At 52.5% G+C, this 22,706-nt stretch overlaps 3 protein-coding genes across 5 annotated transcripts; all 3 read left to right on the forward strand.

The window, feature by feature from the left end:
• ANKRD65 (ankyrin repeat domain 65) lies at positions 250 to 3,189 on the forward strand. Its single transcript, XM_018060524.1, has 3 exons — positions 250 to 627; positions 854 to 1,388; positions 2,148 to 3,189. The coding sequence occupies exons 1-3, from the start codon at positions 383 to 385 to the stop codon at positions 2,553 to 2,555; spliced, it is 1,188 nt and encodes a 395-aa protein (XP_017916013.1). The 5' UTR covers positions 250 to 382; the 3' UTR covers positions 2,556 to 3,189.
• On the forward strand, positions 7,806 to 10,810 carry MRPL20 (mitochondrial ribosomal protein L20). Its single transcript, XM_018060525.1, has 4 exons — positions 7,806 to 7,973; positions 8,066 to 8,176; positions 8,728 to 8,805; positions 10,412 to 10,810. The coding sequence occupies exons 1-4, from the start codon at positions 7,887 to 7,889 to the stop codon at positions 10,583 to 10,585; spliced, it is 450 nt and encodes a 149-aa protein (XP_017916014.1). The 5' UTR covers positions 7,806 to 7,886; the 3' UTR covers positions 10,586 to 10,810.
• On the forward strand, positions 13,309 to 21,480 carry CCNL2 (cyclin L2). Of its 3 annotated transcripts, none has more exons than XM_018060526.1 (11): positions 13,309 to 13,643; positions 14,119 to 14,193; positions 14,469 to 14,578; positions 15,352 to 15,472; positions 16,413 to 16,477; positions 18,939 to 19,038; positions 19,220 to 19,324; positions 19,411 to 19,552; positions 20,031 to 20,142; positions 20,221 to 20,313; positions 20,466 to 21,480. In XM_018060526.1, exons 1-11 carry the CDS (start codon positions 13,359 to 13,361, stop codon positions 20,818 to 20,820), a joined length of 1,563 nt encoding a protein of 520 aa, XP_017916015.1. In that variant the 5' UTR covers positions 13,309 to 13,358; the 3' UTR covers positions 20,821 to 21,480. The 3 variants fall into 3 exon arrangements, with proteins under 3 accessions (XP_017916015.1, XP_017916017.1, XP_017916016.1); XM_018060527.1 differs by having other exon boundaries at positions 13,398 to 13,674; XM_018060528.1 differs by lacking the exons at positions 18,939 to 19,038; positions 19,220 to 19,324; positions 19,411 to 19,552; ... (1 more) ...; positions 20,221 to 20,313; positions 20,466 to 21,480 and adding an exon at positions 17,055 to 17,572.

Genomic DNA, 22,706 nt, shown 5'->3' on the forward strand with positions numbered 1-22,706 from the left:
AGCTGTAGTCCATGGGCAGGTTCCTGCCTGCCTGGCTTTATCTCCTGGGAGGGAGGACAAGTCAGAGGCCCTGGCAGTTGGCAGGGGCTGAAGGCTGCTGGGACACAGGCTGTGGCAGGCAGGGCCTCCCCCTAAGTTGCTGGGTAAACAGTGTGGAGAGCTGGCCCTTCGCCTGGCCCCCAGAGGCCCCCCCCTTCCCTGCCCTGCCCCTCTCTCCCCCGCCCCAACTGCAGTTCGAGCTACCAACCATCCTGGAACAGATCTCCCACCTCAGCTCCTTCGGAAGGAGTTTCATGGAAGGGCCTGTGGCTGGGCCAGGACAGCATACAGAGGACCCCCAGCCGGAGGACTGGACTGGGGCCAGCCTGGGCCTCCAGCAACCATGCCTGATTCATGTTCTTTCCAGATGGACTCTGGGGTCTCAGAGCCTGGGGAGCAGGGCCTGACAGAGGCAGGGCCGGAGCAGGAACTGCGGTGGTTGGATCTAGGCTCCGAGGAGGCTCTGGGAGCTGGGACTCAGGGGCCCAGCACCCCACAGGCCTGGGGGCACCTGCTGCAGGCTGTGTGGAAGGGTCACACGGGCTTGGTGACACAGCTGCTGCGGCAAGGGGCCAGTGTGGAGGAGAGGTGAGCCCCGGGGCAGGACCAGGTATCTTCGCAGGTATCTGGTGGGGTGGTGGCTGCTGTCCCTTCAGTGGCAGGGGGAAGCAGCGGTTCCCAGTAGGTAGAGGGGGTCCTTCCTGGGCAAGGGTAGCCAGTTTGAGTTTCTTTCCCCAGCAGGGGACAGGGGTCGGGGACAGTGGCCTGGTTCCGAATCCAGCCCTCACCCTCACCCCCCATGCCTGCCCCACAGGGACCCCGCGGGCCGGACTCCGCTCCACCTAGCTGTATTACGCGGCCACGTGTCGCTGGTGCGTCTCCTGCTGCAGCGCGGGGCTCAGGTTGGAGCCGCAGACCGCGCGGGACGCACACCGCTGCACGAAGCTGCCTGGCACGGGCCGTCGCGGGTGGCAGAGCTGCTGCTGCGGCGCGGGGCGCCGGCGAATGCACGCTGCCTGGCCGGCCTCACACCGCTGCACTGGGCCGCCGCGCTGGGCCGCACGCTGATGGCTGGGCACCTGCTGGCGGCGCCGCAACCGGGCCCGACAGCGGCAGACGCGCGCGGCTGGACGGCGGCGCACTGGGCGGCCGCGGGAGGCCAGCTGGCGGTGCTCGAGCTGCTGGGGGCGAACGGTGGCGTGCGCCTAGATGGCGTCCTGCTCGTGGCGGCCGAGGCTGGGCGCGCAACTGCGCTTCGTCTCCTTCTGGCTCAAGGGGCGCTGGTAGACGCCCGGAACGGTGTGGGGGCCACTGTGCTGGGCGTCGCGGCCAGCCTGGGCCGCCAGCAGGTAATCCTGGCCCAGCCTCCGATAGAGCGGGTGGCGGAAAGGGGCCAGCTGCCAACCCCCGCCGCCCTTGGATATTGACTCCTGGAAGCCCACGGAGGGAGCAGGGTGGCAGCACCAATATTTATTGTGCAAGGGGCAAGCCTATTTCAGCCAGCAGGGAGGATGGGCGGCAAGCAAGTCAGGACCATTAGGGGGCAGTGGTAGTCTCCAAGTAGAGCCTCTTCCGGTGTCATGCCTGAGTGCTAAGTTGATTCAATTGTGCCCTACTATTTGTGACTCTATGGACCATACCTCTCCAGGCTCCTCTATTCGTGGGATTCGCCAGGCAAGAATACTGGAGTGGGTTGCCATGCCCTCCTCCAGGGGATCTTCCTGACCCAGGGATCAAACCCGCATCTCTTATGTCTCCTGCATTGGCATGCAGGTTCTTTACCACAGTGCCACCTGGGAAGCCCACATAGGTGCTATTTGTTGTTGTTGTTCAGTCGCTATGTTGTGTCTGACTCTTTGCAACCCCATGGACTGCAGCACACCAGGCCTCCCTGTTCCTCACTATCTCCTGGAGTTTGCCCAAGTTCATGTCCATTGAGTTGGTGATGCTTTCCAACCATCTCGTCCTCTGCTGCCCTCTTCTCCTTTTGCCTTCAATCTTTCCCAGCATCAGGGTGACCAAATAAGGAAGCAGTGTCAAGAAAGGAGAGCCCAAGGGCAGCTGGGTGTTATGTGGTTAACACTAGCCCCTGCCCCCTTCTCTTCCAGGACATGGAGGTGCTGCTTGAGTACGGGGCAGACCCAAGCCTCACAGACAGGAATGGCCGCTCTCCACTCCACAGGGCTGCTGCTGGTGGACATCTGCTTGCCGTCCAGCTGCTGGCTGCCTGGGGAGCAGAGGTGGATTCTCGGGACCTGTTGGGCCTCACCCCCCTGCACCACGCTGCCCGGGGAGGCCACATAGAGGTCACTGGCCACCTCCTGGACAGGGGTGCAGAGGTCAATGCCGCTGGCTGGCTCCACAAGACCCCCCTGCATCTCGCCATGGAGCATGGCCATGGCCCCACCGCAGAGCTTTTGCTGAGCCGAGGGGCCAGCCCCACCCTGCGGACACGGTGGGGGGATATGGCCCAGGACCTGTGGCCTGCCCTCTGTGGAGAGCAGGAGGAGTCCTAGGGGCACAGGTCCCTGGGGTGGCAGGGCCAAAGCAAGACGAAAGGCTCTGGGCTTCCATTGGCCTTCAGGGTGCGCTCAGGCTTCTCTCCACTGGTGCAGGGGAGAAGAGCCCAGAGGTTCCTAGAGGAGACAGAGGCAGTGGCTGGAGCCTGAGCAACAGATATGTCGCTGGGCCTGGAGCAGCTCCACTGACTCCCAGAGCCACTCACCCCTGCAGCTCAGGCCTTCTCCACTCTCTGCAGTGGAGAGCCTGAGTCGTGACAGAACTGACCGAAACCCGATGGTCTCCGCTTTGCCTCTCCACCGTGGGTGTGTCACCCTGGGTGTGCCCTCTGTGCACGCTGACGCTCTTACTGTGTTTCCTTAGATTCAGTGTTTGTCTGTTAGCGCCCGCTCACAAATGATGGGGCCAAACGAACGGCCAGCTGTTCTCCTCTCCCCTGCCACCTTACCCACCCCTGAACTGCTTTCTCTCATGTGTCAGCTGACGTCCTCCTGCCCAGAATCACCCAGGGCCAGACATGCTTCTGTGCACCAAGGCCCAGTGGATTATCACACAAACCAATCCCGAACTGTTTCCCTGCCCTACCCTGCCGTTCCTGCCAGAACCCCAGTAAAGGCCTGAGCCTTCCCAGGGCCCCTGCTTCTGCCTCCCGGTCGACACCAGTGCTCCTGCCCATGTCCCTGTGCAGCGTGGTGTGCCCCACACCTTTGGCGACATAAGGCATAAGAATCTGTTTTCAATGGCTTTATCCTCTCCCTGTCACTCAGTCATCTCTGCAGTACAACAGATAGAGAGGGACAGCTGTCTCTGATTGCCCACCACTGTATCCTCAGAGAAAACCAGTGCCCTTATTCTATTTTTCTAGAAGAAAAGCTCTAGAGGACAGATTCTATCTTTCAAAAGTGAGAGTTGTGCCAAAGTAGCGTCTCTGTGTGGCAGCCCTGGGAGCACTTGGATTTTACTCACAAGATAATGTAAACCTTTGGAGAGTTTGTGTTCCTGTGACATGGTCTCTTTGGTTCCAGGCCTGCAAGTGCCGAGTGGACCATATCTAGGAAGGGGGAACCCTGGAGACCAGTGAAATGGTGACAGCACAGCAGTGGAGGTGGGAGAAGCAGGCAGAATTTGGGTGATTCTGTGGGCACAGCCCTCTGGACTTGCTGATGGTTGAACATGGGGGGCCGGGGAAAGGGAGACATAAAAATGACTCCTAGAGAGGCTGGGCTAGGTGGAGGGGTGGGTGAGATGAGATGCGGGGAAAGGTGGGGCTCGAGTGACATCTCTGGAGCCATCAAAGTAAGGATGGTTGTGCTTTGTTGGCTGCATAGTGTGGCATGTAGGATCTATAGCATCCTAGTTCCCTGACCAGGGATGGAACCCCCTGCCCCCTGCAGTGGAAGCATGGAGTCTTAACCACTGGACCGCCAGAGAAGTCCCAGGCTGGTTTTTAAAGCTGCAGGATGGACCTATAACCAATCTCCAGCACAGCCTGTGGGCTCAGCCTCAGAGTACACCCCTAGACTGACTCTCACCTCTCCCACTGCATCCACCACATCCAGGCCAGCAAGTCAGCTTTGCCTGCCCCCAACCTAACTGATCTTCTGGTTTAACCTGTGACTCCCGGGGGCTCTTAGAACAATAGCCATAATCCTATGGCATGATCCCCCAGGGGCTTCCTCTCATGGAGTGTAGACCAAACATAGTGTATGGTGTTTGTTGATACCCCAGTGATCTTGGCTGTTGAATGCACTCCTTCCAGTGGGATCCCCTTGTTCTTCCCATCCAGAGCTGGAGTCTGGGTCTCCTCCTTTTGAGCAGACTTTTGTGACGAGTCCAGTGCCCTAGCACTGCCAAAGCGATGCTGTGTGACCTTCCAGGGTGGGCTGAAAAGGTGACCAGGCTGCGTTGTCCTGCCCTGTGGCCACCATACTATGAAGAAGCCCGTGGTACCCAAGACAGCAGAGTCCTTCCTCGACATCCAGGGCCCATATATTCTCACCAGCCTCAGTTTCTGGCCTCTGGCAGCTGACTTGCTCCCTGGCCCTGGACCTGCACTGGCTCTGCTCCCACCACTCTGGCCTTTTGCTGACCTTGCCCATACTGGGTCTGGCACATGCTGACCCTTTGCCTGGCTGAGTCAACACTTCCTTGTCGCTGGACCACCACCCTCTGGATGCATCCTTCCAACACTATCTAGAGCCCCAAGGGAAGGCTCTTCTTTAAAGAGAATGCCAATAAATATGGGAAGAGTTATAAAGTCAATGATGGACACCCAAGTGAGTGAGTACAAGTGGTCTTAGAGCCTGCTGGCCACAAAGAGGCTGCTCAGACATCCATTCGACACCCCCCTACCCCCTGCCGCACCTTGTGGAGCTTCAAGTCCATGGCAGCATTTCAGCTGAAGGCAAACTTCTCCTAGTGGCCCCAGTGCTGGCTGAGCACAGCACAGGTGCCGGGGTCTGGCCATCTCCGCCCAACACAAGGCTTCCCTGCTAGGCAGTCTTTGCTCCAGAGCTGTTGTGCTGGCCGAGATGTTGACCAGTCTGTATTCTCCCTCTCTCACATGCACGATTCAGTGCACCTCTGTTCTCCTACCTGGTCTCTGCACATGCTTACAGGAAGACCTGGGATGACTCATGAAGTATTTCCCTACAAACTACGTATTAGTTCAAACATAAACCTGGCAACCATAACCAAGTGGTCAAAGCTAACATTACCTGTGTTGGGACAGGCTGCCATCGTGGCCCCCTGATACCCCATACCAAGGACACGATATAATTTCTGCAGTATTCTGCCGAAAATGTGTAACCTGATTCTAATCACAAGGAAGCAGCACACAAACTCTGGTTGAAAGGCACTCTGCAAAATAACTAGCCTGTACTCTTCAAGAATGCCAAGGTCATGAAAGACAAAGAAAGGTTGAGGAACTATTCCAGATTAAGACTGAAAATGCAGAGTGTGATCCTGGACAGAGGAAAAAGCGGTAAGAACTTTGGACAGAACTGAGTGTGGACTAGACAGCATTATTGCTTTACTGGTAAATTTCCTGACTTCGATCATTGTGCTGTGATTTGTATGAGACTGTCTTTGTTCTTAGGAAACATACCATGACGTATTTAGCTGTCTCCAACTTCCTCTTGAAAGGACCAGAAGAAATCCCCAGTAATGTGTTTATAAACAACTATACAGAGAATGATTAAAAAATAGAGCAAATTAAACAATTGGTGCATTTGGGTAATGCCTATTGGAGAGTTTTGGGGACTAGTCTTCCAACTTTTGTGTAAGTTAGAACCAGACATGGAACAATGGACTGGTTCCAAATTGGGAAAGGAGTACATGAGGCTGTATAGTGTCACCCTGCTTATTTAACTTTGATGCAGAGCACATCATGTGAAATGCAGGGCTGAATGAAGCACAAGCCAGAATCAAGACTGCCCAGAGAAATATCAATAACCTCAGATATGCAGATGACAACACCGTTATAAAAGAAAGTGAAGAGGAACTAAAAAGCCTCTTGATGAAAGTGAAAGAGGAGAGTGAAAAAAGATGGCTTAAAACTTAACATTCAGACAACAAAGATCATATCATCTGGTCCCATTCAGTTCAGTTCAGTTCAGTTCAGTCGCTCAGTCGTGTCTGACTCTTTGCGACCCCATGAATTGTAGCACGCCAGGCCTCCCTGTCCATCACCAACTCCCGGAGTTCACTCAAACTCACGTCCATTGAATCGGTGATGCCATCCAGCCATCTCATCCTCTGTCGTCCCCTTTTCCTCCTGCCCTCAATCCCTCCCAGCATCAGTCTTTTCCAATGAGTCAACTCTTCACATGAGGTGGCCAAAGTACTGGAGTTTCAGCTTTAGCATCATTCCTTCCAAAGAACACCCAGTACTGATCTCTTTTAGAATGGACTGGTTGGATCTCCTTGCAGTCCAAGGGACTCTCAAGTCTTCTGCAACACCACAGTTCAAAAGCATCAATTCTTCGGCGCTCAGCTTTCTTCACAGTCCAACTCTCACATCCATATATGATCACTGGAAAAACCATAGCCTTGACCCCATTACTTCATGGCAAATAGATGGGGAAAAATGGAAACTGTGACATAGTTCATTTTCTTGGGTTCCAAAATCACTGCAGATGGTGACAGCAGCCATGAAATTAAAAGACATTTGCACCTTGGAAGAAAAGCTATGACCAACCTAGACAGCACATTAAAAGGCAGAGACATTATTTTGCTGACAAAGGTCCATCTAGTTAAAGATATGGTTTTTCCAGTAGTCATGTATGGATGTGAGAGTTGGACCATAAGGAAAGTTGAGCACTGAAGAATTGATGCTTTTGAACTGTGGTGTTGGAGAAGGCTCCTGAGAGTTCCTTGGACTGCAAGGAGATCCAACCAGTCCATCCTAAAGGAAATCAGTCCTGAATATTCATTGGAAGGGCTGATGATGCTGAAGCTGAAACTCCAGTACTTTGGCCACCTGATTGAAGAACTGACTCATTGGAAAAGACCCTGATTCTGGGAAAGATTGAAGGCAGGAAAAGTGGACGAGAGAGGAAGAGATGGTTGGATGGCATCGCCTACTGGATGGACATGAATTTGAGCAAGCTCCAGGAGTTGGTGATGGACAGGGAAGCCTGGCATGCTGCAGTCCATGGTGTCACAAAGAGTCGGACACAACTGAGAGACTGAACCGAACTGAAAACTACAATTAAATGAAAAGTTACTAAGAAATTGCACACGCCCACTTTGCCCCTCTTCATTATTTTCTGTAATAATGGTAATATAGTGGTTGTTGTTCAGTCGCTAAGTCGGGTCCAACTCTGTTACCCTCATGGACTGTAGCCCGCCAGGCTCCTCTGTCCACGGGATTTCCCAGGCAAGAATACTGGTGTGGGTTGCATTTCCTTCTTCAGGGGATCTTTTCTACCCAGGGAACAAACCGACGTCTCCTGCATTGGCCTGTGGTAAAACAGTGACAAAATACACACGGAATAAAACCTGTCATTCCAATCATTTGAAAGGGCGCAGCTCAGTGGCCCAATGAAGACTCTGCCCCGCTGTGAAAAGCAGCGTTGCTCGGGTCCGCAGAAGGAACCACTCTCTGCCACCCTTCTGCGGGACGCCCGCCTAGGCCCGGTCGCGGGAGGGCCCACCACCCCGCCCCCTAGCCTGAGCATGCGTACAGAGGCGGGTTGTCGCTGCGGGCCCGAAGCGCACGCGCGACGGCCGGAAGTTCTCTTGAGGAGGGCTGAGTTGACCCGGAAGCTTTCGAGGGGTGTGGCGGCCGAGCTACACACGCCTAGGTGAACGGCGGTGCCGGCGTCATGGTCTTCCTCAGTGCGCCGCTCTGGCTGCGGAACCGCATCACCGACCGCTACTGGAGGGTTCAGGAGGTGCTGAAGCACGCGCGGGTGAGTGTGCCGCGCGCTCCGCTCCCCGCTCCCCTGGCCGGCCCGGCGTGCGCTGGCCCCGCCGACCGCATCCTCTCTCGTTTCTTAACCAGCACTTCCAAGGGAGGAAGAATCGGTGCTACCGGCTGGCCGTCAGGGCTGTGACGCGAGCGTTCGTGCGATGCACGCGAGCCCGCAGTCTGAAGAAAAGGAACCTGCGGACGGTAAGCGCGGCCCTCTCGGCCTCACCCTGCCCTCCTGAGCCCGCGGCGCCCTGCAGCCGTGGGTGGCCCCGACCCGGCGAACCCTCCCGCCCTCGCAGCTTTCCCTACGCAGCTTTCCCCCCTGGGGCGGACGCCACTGTCCACGTAACCCCGGCCCTTCGCGGGGCCCCCGCTTTCTCCCCTCCAGGCTGCTCACCTCCCTGAAGCTTCCACCCTGGAGCGCTCCGTCCCTGCCTGGTAGCACCCGTCTCAGTGGCTGTCCTAATTCCCATACATGGATTCTTTCTACACCCGGAGTGGTGTCTGCCCCAGCATCTCTCCCTGATTTTTGTATTCCAGCTCGACTGTGCGAGATGTGAGCTTTACACCTGGCATTTGGACGAAGGGTACCAGGCTTTGCTCACTGTTGTTTGCAGTGCAGCCTGCATAGGCCACTGACTTTTGTATCTGCTTTTACAAAAAATTTTTTTAGTTCAGTCAGAACCTTTGCTGGGAGGTGTGGACGTGACATACAGCTGGTTCTCAAACATTTCGACGTTTTCTCATTTCAGCTCTGGATTAATCGAATTACAGCTGCCTCCCAGGAACATGGTCTGAAATACCCAGCATTCATCCTCAATTTGATTAAGGTATGGTCGAGGATGTGGTCCTGCTGAGACATTGAACGTCTTTATAACCCGTCCAGTTTTCATGCTCTAGCAGGCTCCACCGTGGAGTGTTAGCAGCCTAACACTGTTTTCATTCTTTTTTTTTTTGGGGGGGGGGCGGTGGCGGTGTCTTTATTAATATTAGAGAAATCCAAGATTACAGAGGACTTAAGAGTTGGCATTGGGGCCCACTGCTTTCACTCTTGGGGTGGGGTTCTGGTGGGTTCTGGGGTTCACCTCACTTGCTCTTTCATTGCTCTGCTGGTAGCAGAATTAGTAATAGGGTGTGTGGTACCAAGACACAATCATGTTGTTTCCCCATCAAGAATGAAAAACAAAAACTTTGCTTTAACTTTGAAGTTTAATTTCAAATTTTTCATGTTGAATAAATTATGACAAGGTGCCAGATCAAGTTGAAACTTAATTAAATGTAGCAAAACATTTGGAATGTTAGAGTAAGCAAGTGTCAGAGCATCTCACTCACTGGCATCTAGACAGTATGCCATTTCCTCTGCTTTTTTGGCTGCACCCTGTGACATATGGAACTTCCCCTCAACCAGGGTTCAATTCCTAACCCTAACCAGGGATGAAACCTGAACCCCCTGCAGTGGAAGTGCAGAGACTTAACCACTGGACCACCAGGAAGTCTGTCCCTACTCCCTCTGCTTTCTTATGAGTTAAATTTTTTCTTAAAAAGCTTGGGGAGTAGGTGAGTTGGTGCTGTGCTTCTTCCTGTGCCAGGTGGGCCTGGCACTTTACAGAGATCCTCAGGGCAAGTGTAGGTGTGACACTTCCATTTTACTCATGGGAAACTGGCTTAGAAAGGAGAGGGATTTTGCACAGGGGTCCTAGGTAGTAGGAGTCACTCCTACACAGCTGCATTTAATGTCATAAGACCACCCCCTTTTTTTCCCTGCACCTCAGACTCACAGGCACTGTCCATTGGTTTTCTATTCTCTTACTTGACAGATGACTTGGGCTCTCTTACGGAAATTAGGAATGCCCAGTTTTGTTTATTTCTGGCTGTGCTTGGTCTTTGTTGCTGCATGTAGGCCCTCTCTAGTCATGGTGAACAGGGTCTAGTCTCTAGTTGTAGCACGTGGGCTTCTCATTGCAGTGGCTTCTTTTGTAGGGCAGGGGCACTAGGCCAACACAGGCTTAGCTGCTCCACTGCATGTGGGACCTCCCCAGATTAGGGATTGAACCCATGTCTTTTGCATTGGCAGGCAGATTCTTCACACCACTGAGCCACCTGGGAAGCCCAGAATGCCCAGTTTTGGTCCTTGTGCTTCTGTGCCTCACATTCCTTCTCCATGTGTCATTTTTCACCATTTATACAATGGAAATTGTGGTTTCCTCTTCCCACCTGTCTTAAAGGGATAACTTAGGCCAGGAATCTGGCATTGGGAGCTGCGCCCTTCCCTTCTACTCACGTGTCCTACTTGGACAAGACTCACAATGCCCTCTCCCCCACTGGTGCTCAAGCAGTATGTACTGGTGACTGAAATCACAGGGTGATCAGCTGCATTCAGAGTCATTTTATGTTTCACTGAAATGCTAAAATATTTAACTATGATTTTCTTCCCAGTGCCAGGTGGAGCTCAACAGGAAAGTACTTGCAGATCTAGCCATCTATGAACCAAAGACTTTTAAATCTCTGGCTGCTTTGTCCAAAAGAAGGCGAGAAGAAGGATTTGTTGCTGCCTTGGGGGATGGGAAGGAGCCTGAAGGAATTTTTTCCAGGGTGGCACAGCACCACTGAGGGGGACGCTGATAGCAACGGCCCTTTGAGCATCCTCCTGTGATGATAATACTAAAATAGGGACTACAAGTTATTTGTCAACAGTGTGTAGGTTTGACTTGCATTTGTGTTAATTTACATGTCAGTTACAGGCTGGGGAGAAAAGGACTTGTCTTGCCTCATTGGCACAGGTTCAGAAATCTCACATGGATTGTGTAAATAAAGTTTCTGTGGTGTTTGAGTTAACTTCTTTGGTATCAACAGATGCCTTGGGCGGGCCCTGACTGGGTGTTGATGCTACCAGGATGAGGCTTCCCCTGGGAACCTTAGATTCTCCTGAAGGCTGAGGGTGTGCACCAGGCCTGACCCTGACCTTGCTAATAGTGCTCTCCCCCACCCCATTTTGGTTTCCAGTAGGGACTCCTGGCTCAACTCTTCAGCTGCTCAGCAGCAGCTGGTTTCCCTCACTGTAGACCAGCAGTGGCAGCAGGCAGGGTGGCTCTCCTGATCCCAGGCTCACCTTAGCCTCCACAGGTGGAGTGACCATCAGATCACCTCGGGAGCTTTAATGTAAGGGTTCTGGTCCCTCACCCAAATACTTAACTTCATTAGTTCCAGAATCAAACCAGAAATCTCTGCTGATGGAGGCTGCTTCACAGGTCAGCCCTGTCCACCTCTTCTAACCACAGCCACGCAGAGGTGTCTCCCCTCCTGCTCAGTGACAGGGCCTTCCTCTGGTCCTCTGTGGGAGCCTCATCTGCTGAACCCTCTAGCTCTGGCCTCCTGTCACTGGGTCTCTGGTCAACCCCACCACTCCCTGACATCTCCTAGTCCCCCACTCTAGGGACACTGTCAGCCCTGGGTGACATATACTCTCTCCCCACCTCAGGCTCACTACCCTCCAGGACTCTGACCTCACCCTCACACCCTCTGCTCTAGGAGTGCTTTTCAGGCCCACTATAGTAGTCACTGCCTGCAGACTCCTACGCTTACCTGCCCTCACCCCAAAACTCCCACACTGAGTCCTGAGCAACATCCTTTGCCAGCCAACCCCTGGAAGCCACTGCTTCTTCAGACATACAACCTCCAACTCAATAAGGGGCCAATCAAATCCTGGTCACCCACTGCCTGGCAACCTTCACAGTCTGCCCACTTCCCTCCATCCTCATGTGGGCAAGTATCTTATGGCTGCAATTACTGCACTGGCTTCCTAAGAGGACGCCTCCTCTGCAGCTGCTGTTAAGTTGCTTCAGTAGTGTCCAACTCTGTGCGACCCCATAGACGGCAGCCCACCAGGCTCCCCCGTCTCTGGGATTCTCCAGGCAAGAACAGTGGAATGGGTTGCCATTTCCTTCTCCAATGCATGAAAATGAAAAGTGAAGTGAAGTCAGTCAGTCATGTCCAACCCTCAGCGACCCCATGGACTGCAGCCTTCCAGGCTCCTCTGTCCATGGGATTTTCCAGGCAAGAGTGCTGGAGTGGGGTGCCATTGCCTTCTCCGACGCCTCCTCTAGCCCTAGTTATATCCAGTGATGGCCACTAGACTAAGCACTGGGAGGCAGAGAGCTGTGTCCTGTTCTGCCACACTGTATGCAGTGCCTGACTCCATACCTCGTCAGTAAACGGCTCTTGCTGAAAGACAACAGGGTGGAGGATACAGGGAGCTCTCTGGCGTGGGGACGAAGTTCTGTGTAACAGGCACTGTCATGGAGGAGCTGCCTTTGTTCATCTTGATAAAGGAAAGCGAGGAAGTGGCAGACAACTGTGGGCTGTTCCTGGCACACATACCCGCACCACCACCACCAACGCCCACCAGAAGCTGGCAGTCACTAATCCTGAGAGCGCCTGGTGCAACCAATGAGAAATGGAGGGTCAAACTCCTGGACGGCTCCCCGCTGTTGGTAAGACAAAAGTCCAAGCCCTTCCCGTGCTGCCCGCGTCCTCCCACTCCCGCATCGCAGCCTAGCTCTTCTGCCAACCTCGGGGGAACTCATGCTTCATGCCTCTTTGCAGTTGCTGTGCTTTGTAGGAACATCGAATTAAACGTTTCCAGCTACCATCTCTCTTCTCTCTAGACTCAATTCTGAAGGCGAGATCTTCGGGAGTCTGGCGTTTAGACTCAGTAAACACCGTGTCGGAGGCCACAAATTAACTAGGGAAACAGCATCTCGTTGCTGCTGGGCGCGGGCTGGGAAAACTTACCACGCGTGCGCCCATCCTTTAAGGTCGGAGGCCTCGGAGACGTCCTACAGCTCCACTCAAGCCCTGGACCACCCGCCCGAAAGACGAAGGAGAGCTGCCTGCCGCCCCCGCCCCGAGGGCCTTCGCGGCAAGGGGCGTCTCGCCTGGCTCCGCTTACCAGGGGCTGCCTGCGGGCCCCTTCGGCCTCCCTCGGCAACCGCTTGACCCCTAAGAAGCCCGGGGCTGTCGTGGGAACTTCGCGAGCTCCCGGGTCTCTGCGCGGATCCTACGGGTACGCCCGAACGGTTACACCCGGAAAGTGGCCGGGAGCCGGCCCCTACGACTACTACTTCCGGGTCGGGAACGAGACGACGGTCTCGCCAGGGCGCCGCAGGGCCTACTGGGTAACGAGCCCGTTCCCCCACCCGCGCCGAGTTGTGGCGTCAGTCGCGCCGCTGACGGACAGGCAGCAGAGCCAATCGGGGCAAGGGAACCCCGAGCCGTGCGCCAGTCGAACCAATGGCACGCGGCGGGGCGGGGCGGTCGCGGTCGTAGAGCGTCGCGAGGAGCCGCCCTGCCGGGAAGGAGCCAGAGAGGGAGTCGGCGGCACAAAATGGCGGCGGCGGCCGGGGCCGGGGCTCAAGGGTTGACGGCCCCCGCGGTAGCGGCTGGCACGCCGGGCTCCGGAGGCACAGCCCCCGCGTCACAGGGGGTGCTGATCGGGGACCGGTTGTACTCCGGGGTGCTCATCACTTTGGAGAACTGCCTTCTGCCCGACGACAAGCTCCGCTTCACGCCGTCCATGTCGAGTGGCCTCGACACCGACACGGAAACCGACCTCCGCGTGGTGGGCTGCGAGCTCATCCAGGCGGCCGGCATCCTGCTCCGCCTGCCGCAGGTGAGGGAGCTGCCGCGAGCCTCGGGCCGAGGTAACCGCCGCGCCCGCTCCGGGAAGGTTGCCAGGCCCTTTGTTGGCGGCGGGGCCGGAATCGGACCCGGAGCTCGCTTCGTGTCCCTGCCCGGGATCTGGGCCCAGCAGTGACCCCCTACCCGGATCCCAACTCCACTCCTTACTGACATCTGGTACCCTGCTCGGATCACTCTCCTTATTCCCACCGAGAACTTAGCCCCCCACCCTGTTCCGTGTCCCCGCCCGGAACCTGGGCCCAGCGCCTACCCAAGGCCGGAGCACCCCTGCTGCAGCCCGCCAGAGGTGATTAAGGAGGCGAGGCAGCGGGATGCGAAGAACCTTTGTGGATGTAGAAAACATTTTAGGTTCTGGCTCTTTATCAGGAGTTTTGCGAAACTCAGTGGTTTAATTTGAGATCCTTGAAGTGGGCAATTGAAAAGGATGGAATCCTTCTCTTGTGCAGGTGGCCATGGCTACCGGGCAGGTGTTGTTCCAGCGGTTCTTCTACACCAAGTCCTTTGTGAAGCATTCCATGGAGGTGAGACTTCCCGTCTTTCCTCCCCACAGAAACGTGTTGACAGGAAACCAGGGTTTGTGGTGTTGCGGGTCGCTCAGAGGAAGGAGTACTGGTCTTGGCAATTGTAGTGCTCGCTGTATTTGGGGCGGGGTGTGTTGGGAAGCTCCCTGTGCTGTAGAGGGGTCTCTCCCAAGTGGCCTTTTTCTCGGAGTATCTCCTCTGCTCTTAACCGCCGTTCTTCAGCTGTTGGAGACTGGTCCTTGGAATGAACCTCTGTCCCCTCGCTTACATTTCAGCACGTGTCAATGGCCTGTGTTCACTTGGCCTCCAAGATAGAAGAGGCTCCAAGGCGGATACGGGATGTCATCAACGTGTTTCATCGCCTTCGACATCTGCGAGAGAAAAAGTGAGTCCATCAGCGCTGTCACAGATATCTGCCTCTGTGTTTTCGCAGTTATTCAGTTACACTAGTTTCTGGGACAAAATTTAGGGTGTGAGGTTTTACACTTGTGTCCAGAAGGAGGCCTGGCGGCTGGGAGGTACCCTTCAGATACTGTTAATCAGTGAAGGAACCACTGTCAGCAGGAAAGGGGACTGTGGCTATTGTCTGGGTGACATTGGTTTCCTGGTTGCCAACCAGGCTGTTTGGTCAGCCTGGATGTTCTGGAGCTGGTTCTAAACCTCAGCACTGTTTTCATTTTGGGCTGGATGAGTCTTTGTTATGGGGACTTTTCCTGTGTATTATAGGGTATTTAGAAGCATCTTTGGCTTAGGCTTTCCAATGCTCCAGGTAATGGAGGTCCTTTGTGAAACAGTTTAGGCTGTTTAAGCATCGTGCTTCTGTGGGTTCTTGGACTTCCATTCATCCACAGTGCATCTGCTTATGTCTTGAGCCCAACAAAGGACATGCAGTCCTTGTGCGATGAGATGGTGAGACCCTCCACTCTTCAGTCCATGTTCATCGTCTGTAAGGAAAACAGGGAGAGGGTTATTGAGGCGGCATAAGTAGGTTAGCATGGGGTTTGAGGAAGACTTCGTGGTTTTGTTAGTTAAAGGAAGTGAACTTCCTGACTCCATCTGTGTTGTGTGTATGGTAGATTGTCATTGGAGGTAACTGTGGGATTTGATAGACTCTATTTTGTTTGACTCTTATGCAGATTGTGTGTTTTGTCTTTGTAGAAAACCTGTGCCTCTCCTCTTGGATCAAGATTACGTTAACTTAAAGAATCAAATTATAAAGGCGGAAAGGCGAGTCCTCAAGGAGCTGGGTTTCTGCGTCCACGTGAAGCACCCTCACAAGGTGGGTATGAGGCCCAGTTGCCACGTGAGCCCACTGAAGTGACTGCTGCATTCCCACCCAGATTGGGAACTCCAAAGGATTAAATGTGTCCCTGATTTGGTTTTCCAGTTTATACCTGAACTCTGAAAGATAACTGTTTTGTCATCAGCCTTCTCATATTATGTTAATTTTACTAGTATATTTTTAAGAGGTGGACGTTATCTCTTATAAGTTTGAGCTTTCAGAAATAGTGATAAGTTGTAAGAATGAAATCTGTCAGTTTACTGTTTCTTTCTCAACAGCTGATTTTCTAAAGCTGCCTAAGTAATAACTTTATTTTCTTTTATGGGGGAATTGGAAGAATTCTGAACTGTTTATTTGGAAGTGAAGGAAGACAGTTTTACAGCGTGTTATCAGTTGAGCATATGATAGCACACATATCTTCCATGTTCCCTTCAAACGCAGAGTGCTGTTTTCCTCTCTCTGTGTCCCCTTTTTATTGGGGGTTTCTTCATAGCTTTTTTCTCACTTGTGTGACTTTCTGGCATTAATTCAGAATCTTGGTAAATTACTCACCATAGATTTAAGACCTTTTTCTTCATTTGCTGAAAGTATTCTCATGCCATGCCTTGTATATGTTAGCGGCTGGGGTACAGAAACGTTGCGGGCAGGCTACTCTCACTGGTGGAGAATGTGTTGAAGATGGGAATGAGCCTGAGCCCCGGCCGCGAGCAACTCAGTGCAGCTAGGTCCTCCCGCGCTTCCCTGGTGCCTGGCTCAAAAGCAGGGAGCAGGCACATCAGCAAAAACTCCCCTCCAGCTGAACTGTGCACCGGGCGTGTGACAGGAGCCAGCCCTGGGATCTAGCACAAGGCTCTTGTTTGCTGCATGGACGCCCTCAAGATCTGAATTCTGGGTTCTCAAGGTTCTCGGTAATAACTGCCTGACCCGTATCTTCCAGATAATCGTTATGTACCTTCAGGTGTTAGAGTGTGAGCGTAACCAACACCTGGTCCAGACTTCATGGTGAGTTGACCTTCCTTGTTATATGAGACCAGCCAGGGCAGTGCAGGAGTATGTTGATTTGAGGCACCTGGGCAGTGGGTAGTCGGTCCCATGACTTGGTTGTGGGCTGGAATTGTCCAAGTGCCCAGTGTTCCTGCCATGTAAATTCCAACCAGATTCCCAAAATATCAGGCACTGGTGGAACGGTAAGGTGACCCATCACCCCCTACCCCCCAGGAGAGCAGTCAGCAGGCTTCCCTTTGGGGGCTGTTGACTAGGCACGTCGGGATCTTTCCCACAGCTGGCAGTATGGACTTAGTGGTTTTATATCTAATGTGAACTTGCTTCTCACTGCCTCAATTAAGCAAATTGTATGGGAGGAAGAGGGAGTGTAGGGCCTTCCACAATTTGGGGACTAATTTTAACAATATGCTGATATACTAGAAGTGAAGCCTGAAGTAACGGTTCAGTGCTGAGTGCTTTCCCACAGAGTTAGGTCTGTAAGGGTCATGTTTTTGCTGCCTGAATTGTCTGGTGCTGTGCTGTGCTAATGGAGAACCTATTTTGACTTTTCTTTTCTGTACTCTTTCAATCAAAGGGTAGCCTCTGAGGGTAAGTGACTAAGACTTCTCCTCTCCTGTCCAAGCGCTTCGGTGCGGGGACAGCGGCCGTCCTCAGCCAACCCCGTGCAGGCTCTCCACCGAAGGCTGGCTCTAGATGGTGGTATGCGCACGATAGTCTAGTGCTGGCCCACTGCTGCTGTGGTTCTCTGACGGTTGTGCTTCTTGTTAATCCTCTGTCGTGCTTGGTAATTGTATTGATTAGAGTTGATAACTGTCTTTGACTTGAATTTTGTCCATTTGAAACTGCTCTACCTGTGCAATAAAGATGCAGTACCTTTCTCTTAAAAGCAAACTAGGGGATGATGTGAAAACTGGCTGGTGGGAGTTGAGACTGTAGTGTGGGTGGTGGTATTTATTTCTGGAAGTCCTGAAGTTGCTCTTTTCAGCAGCTAAGGGTTGACACGTTCTTGTAAAAGGTGTGCATCTTTAAATCATTCCATGGACACTGTTTATATTGTAACTTATTTTAAAAATAGTAACTTTAAGTATATGTTTTGAGGACTTTTGTTTTTTTAAGGACATAAAAGTTAATGGTTTAATAATGTTATAACTGAGTACTAAATGTTTTTTTATTAGAACCAAAATAGTTACTGATGGTTGTGTTTATTAAATGTTTGTTTACTTGCAACTCTCGGGACATATGGCCTTGGCTCCATCACACAACGTTCTTTGGTCCCTTCTGGGTACCTGGAGCGAGATATTAAGAGCCAGGTGCTCCTAGTGGGCACATGTAGAATTTATCACTGAGAAAGCTGTCCATGGGTTTGTAGGTCACCTTCTCCAGGATTTGGGGCAGAGATAACCAGGGTGGGGGGTGCATCAGTTAGGCTCCAGCATGACTTGGCTGCCCTTGTGGGTGTAGCCTATTATCATTGGGGTATGTTAGAAGCAATGAATGTATGACCTGTTCAGCTGTTCTCTTGTGCAATGAATCTCTGCAGTATTTTCTGTTTTCTTGTGTTTTTGCAATATTGATAAAATTAATGTGAGGTTTGATTTTTGGTCTTTTAAATCTTAGAGAAACGTATCTAAATGAAATTGCTGAAAATGTAGCCAGCATTAGAATTCTAACCTTTTAAGAAATGCAAATGTTTTGTATTTTTATATCTTCTAATATGATAGCCGTTAAAAATGTACTGATTGTGATGAAACTTCTAGTATTTTGTTGCTTTTATCTGATTTTATGAATGTTCATTTTAAGACTCCTTATTGAAATGGGACAATTTGGAAACGGTTCTTTGATAAGCCTGAGAAGAGGATTTCCCTTTGGGCACTGAGCCCTCTGCATGACGTTCCCATGCACCCAAGGGAAGTTTTTTCCCTTATCAAGTGGACTCCCGTGTGGAAGAAGCCACGCCACGAGCACCTCTTCCCGGAAAAGGAGCGCAAGAGGACGACTTGTCTCAGAAAGGCCCTCGCAGGCTTTGTGCTCAGCCCGTTCATTTGAGTTTGCATGTTTCTCTGCACTATGGATTTTGAGCATTTAAATTTTCTTAATCAAATATGTTGAACTGCCACAGTAGACATCTTTCTGAGGCACTGTGTTTTGCATGAGAGCAGGCCAAAGGTTGAGAGGGAAAAGTAAAGTTAAAGTTGGTTCTCTTTCATAGCAACATGTACTCTCTGACATTCAGCCAGCTTTAAAAGATTTTTTTCAGTAGTTTCCCTATCTTCCTATCCTGTATTCAGAAAAAGCATCTGGGACGTTTCTCCATGAACTTGTGAGAATCACAGGACTGTCTAGCTCTTAAGTCCTGGCCGTAGACTAGTTAGTGGAGTAGTGACTTTACCTCGACAGTGCAGACGGGTGTCATGTGCGTGCCCCAGGGGTTTCAGTTCTTCCTGTGTTTGGTTGTCAGGAACTACATGAACGACAGCCTTCGCACAGATGTTTTTGTGAGGTTCCAGCCTGAGAGCATCGCCTGTGCCTGCATCTATCTGGCTGCCCGGACGCTGGAGGTCAGTGTGGGGCCACCTGGGGAGTCACCAACCCCAGTAAACTGTGTACTATGCTTCAAGTTATGTTCACTGGCATCAATAAAAAGCCTACTTGTTGGTGACCATCAGGCTTGTTTTTATTTTCCTGAGAACCTTGTTGGCTATGAAGAATGGTTAATGATGATGGCCTCTGTGTTTACAGATCCCTTTACCCAATCGTCCCCATTGGTTTCTTTTGTTTGGAGCAACTGAAGAAGAAATTCAAGAGATCTGCTTAAAAATCCTGCAGCTGTATACTCGGAAAAAGGTTCTGTGTCTTTTCATGTAACGTGTGCGTGCACCTGTGTTTCACTGGAAGCATCTGGTCTGAATCATGCACTCTGGCTTTTCTAGGTTGATCTGACTCACCTGGAGAGTGAAGTGGAGAAGCGCAGGCACGCCCTCGATGAGGCAAAGGCACAAGCCAAGGGCCTGCTGCCCAGCAGCACCCAGGTGCTGGACAGTGCATCGCGGTTCTCGCCTGCCCCCAAGCCTGGTAAGCGTCTCCCCTAGGGGCGGCCTTCTCACCCTGAGTTCTCTCGGATCACATTTGCAGCTAGTCTGAGCACTCCTGAGGGCTCCAGAGTCCCCAGCAAACAAGAGGCAATCTTTGAAGTGAGATGGGGGCTCCTAGGAAGTCTGTTCTTGTGTTTTCATTAGTAAGGGGTATGGACAGGCTCCTGAAATGGCTCTCATTACCCAGCCCACCCAAGTAGTTTGCCTTGATGAAAGTCTCATAAATCTGGAGGAGTAGATCCTGTTGTCTAGAGTTAAGCATGATGCCCGCCTCCAGTCCCAGAGGCCTGGTGAGTGAGACAGGTGGTCTTCCTGCATCTGGAGGTCCTGAACTGGGCTGGGAGCCAGAAGTCAAGAGTTGGCAGCAGCAGTCCTTTGGAAGTGGCCTCACCTTGCTCAGCTTTCCCGTTTCTCACCAAAGCAGTTGTTGGGTTGTAACTTCTTGTGATTGATTCTAGTGGAATCCCCCAAAGAAGGCAAAGGAAACAAGCCTTCCCCACTCTCCGTGAAGAACACCAAGAGGAAAGTGGAGGGTGTGAAGAAAACCAAGGTGGACAGTCCAGTGAATGGGTGAGTAGCCCTGTGCCCAGATGGCACTGGGGTTGGCGAGAGACTTGAGGTCTCAACTATTCTCTGCTCTATTCTCAGCTTGCCGAAGGGGCAGGGGAGTCGAAGTCGGAGCGGGAGTCACGAGCAGAGCTACTCAAGGTCCCCGTCACGTTCTGCGTCCCCTAAGAGAAGGTATGTGCTGCTTGGGTGCACAGGGCTGCAGCAGGCACTGGGATGTTTCCTGGGGAAGTGTTGTGGCCTTTCCTGGGGAAGTGTTGTGGCCTTTCCTTGGGGACAGTTGCTCCTGACCTGGGTGGTCACCTGCCTGGTGGTCTCCTTCACAGGAAAAGTGACAGTGGCTCCACATCTGGTGGGTCCAAGTCACAGAGCCGCTCACGGAGCCGGAGTGACTCCCCACCACGTCAGGCTCATCGGGGTGCCCCCTACAAAGGCTCCAAGGTGCGGAGCTACCGGAGATCCAAGGACTGCAAGTACTCTGCCCAGAAGCCACACAAGTCCCGGAGCCGGAGCTCCTCCCGCTCTCGGAGCCACTCACGGGAGCGGGCGGATACTTCTGGAAAATACAAGAAAAAAAGTCATTACTATAGAGAACAGCGACGAGAGCGTTCTCGGTCTTATGAGCGAACAGGCCATCGCTATGAGCGGGACCATCCTGGGCACAGCAGGCACCGGAGGTGAGGGGTGGGGTCCTCGCAGGACTGTGCTTTGGCCCTCGGTGTGGACACCTCAGCTGCTGGCCCTAGGGCGTGACTCTTTCTGGATATAGTTGTTGACTCTGGACCGTGTGATGAATTTGGAGATGGCATGGAGAGGCTGGCGAGGTGCCCTTTCCTCTGGCCCGGGCCCAGCCCCCGGCTCTTGCCCAGCGCCTCAGCAGCAGCCCTGCTAGGTGCAAAGGCAGGGCATGTGTCCCAGCAGCGGGGTTTGGTGCTATGACAGGCTGTCTGTTCACCCCTGAACCCATAATTACGTTAAACCAAGAAAATGACTTTTCGAAATTTTGCCTATATTAGGTTATACTATATGTATTTTGCAGTGTTTCACAATGAGAAAATGGCCTTAATAGCCCCTTACTCTGTCCACATTGTAAATAAACATGTGTTTAATACGAGTTAAAGCTATATATGAAAACTGAGAACTTGAACTGTCAGCTTAAAACTTGTGTAGAGAATTCTGATTTTTAAAATGTGAAGGTATTTAGATCTGTGTTGAAAGTCGTATATTTTTATCTGTGTGATGCTGAGTGCAGGCCACCAGCTTCTAGAGAAGTTTCCTATATATGCATTTTACGTTATTAAATAAACAATTCTCTCTACTCAGGACATTTGGAAAGTTAAAGGGCTTGTCGTTTGTCATTCTCATTGTTTGCTCCCCTGCACAGCCTGCAACACCGATCTAGCAGTGTGTCTGCGCTCCCCTCTCTGATCTCATTACTGTGTTGGGTTTTGTACTGAATTCTGTCCGTCTGCTTCTCTCTGAGGGCTTGTGAGGCTCTGAGCTGTCTGCTGCCAGCAGGGTAAATGGAGGGTTTGCAAAGGACAAAGAGCATCACCCTGGAGGGGTCCTCTGTGGGAGTGGGTGAGGACAGCTCAGTGGTGCCAATGAGCAGGGTGGGTCAGGGTTGTCTCCAAGTGCTGTGTGCACTCTGTGTAGATCAGAGGCACTCGGGGGGGTGTGTCTGCCCTGTCTTGGCTCTCTCCAGATTAGCACTTCTTCATGGGTGGAAGGCACACCCTTCCTGGTGCCAGCGGCCTGGAGAAAGGTGCCTGAAGTCAGTACAGCCAAGGTATGAAGGCAGCAAGTTCAGCATCCAGGGTCCATGTGGCTCACTCTTAGAACCAAACCATAAAAGCCCGTGGAGGATGAGAGATAGGCTGCTGGATGTGTGTAGAGACCTTTCAACCTGGGAACCAGAAGCTGCCCCTCAGGTTGAAGGGTACATCCTCTGGAGACTCAGTTATAGAGCTGGGCCCAGATCCTGCAGTTTTGCCCTCCCATTGGCCTATCCTCCACTCTGCTTAGCCAAGTTGGGGCCTGGGGGTGGCTAGGCCTGGCCATTTCATACTAAGACTCACTGGAAGACCCTCCTACAGGGCAAGCCTCAGAGGAGGACCAAAGAGACTCCCCACATCCTTGTCCCAGCAGGAATTCCTTCAGGTCCATTCTGGGGATCCTGTCCATCCTAGCCAACCTCAGGACAACAGCCTTTCTGTGTTACACGGGTTAAGTGGGCCCTCTGAGCCCCTTACCCTGAGGAACAACACTGGGTCTTAGCTCAACTCCATGCTGCTTCTGGTTTTCAGACAGAAACTTCTCATGCACACAACATAGGAGTTTGTTTGCTTTAAGGAAGAAATATACACTCTCCACCCATGCAAAAAGCGTCGTATTATCCATCCCACGGTACATGCATGACGTCCTTCGCTTATCCAGACTGGCAGAGCGGATGCTGCAAGCCAAAGTAGAGGGGTGCCGGGTCCGAGACACCCAAGTCACTCCTCACGGCGCCCCGGCTCTAGCCCAACACCTGGCACCTGTCTACTACCTTCCCCGCCCCAAGAGGC

This window comes from Capra hircus, chromosome 16, assembly GCF_001704415.2.
Source record: "Capra hircus breed San Clemente chromosome 16, ASM170441v1, whole genome shotgun sequence".
NCBI lineage: Eukaryota > Metazoa > Chordata > Mammalia > Artiodactyla > Bovidae > Capra > Capra hircus.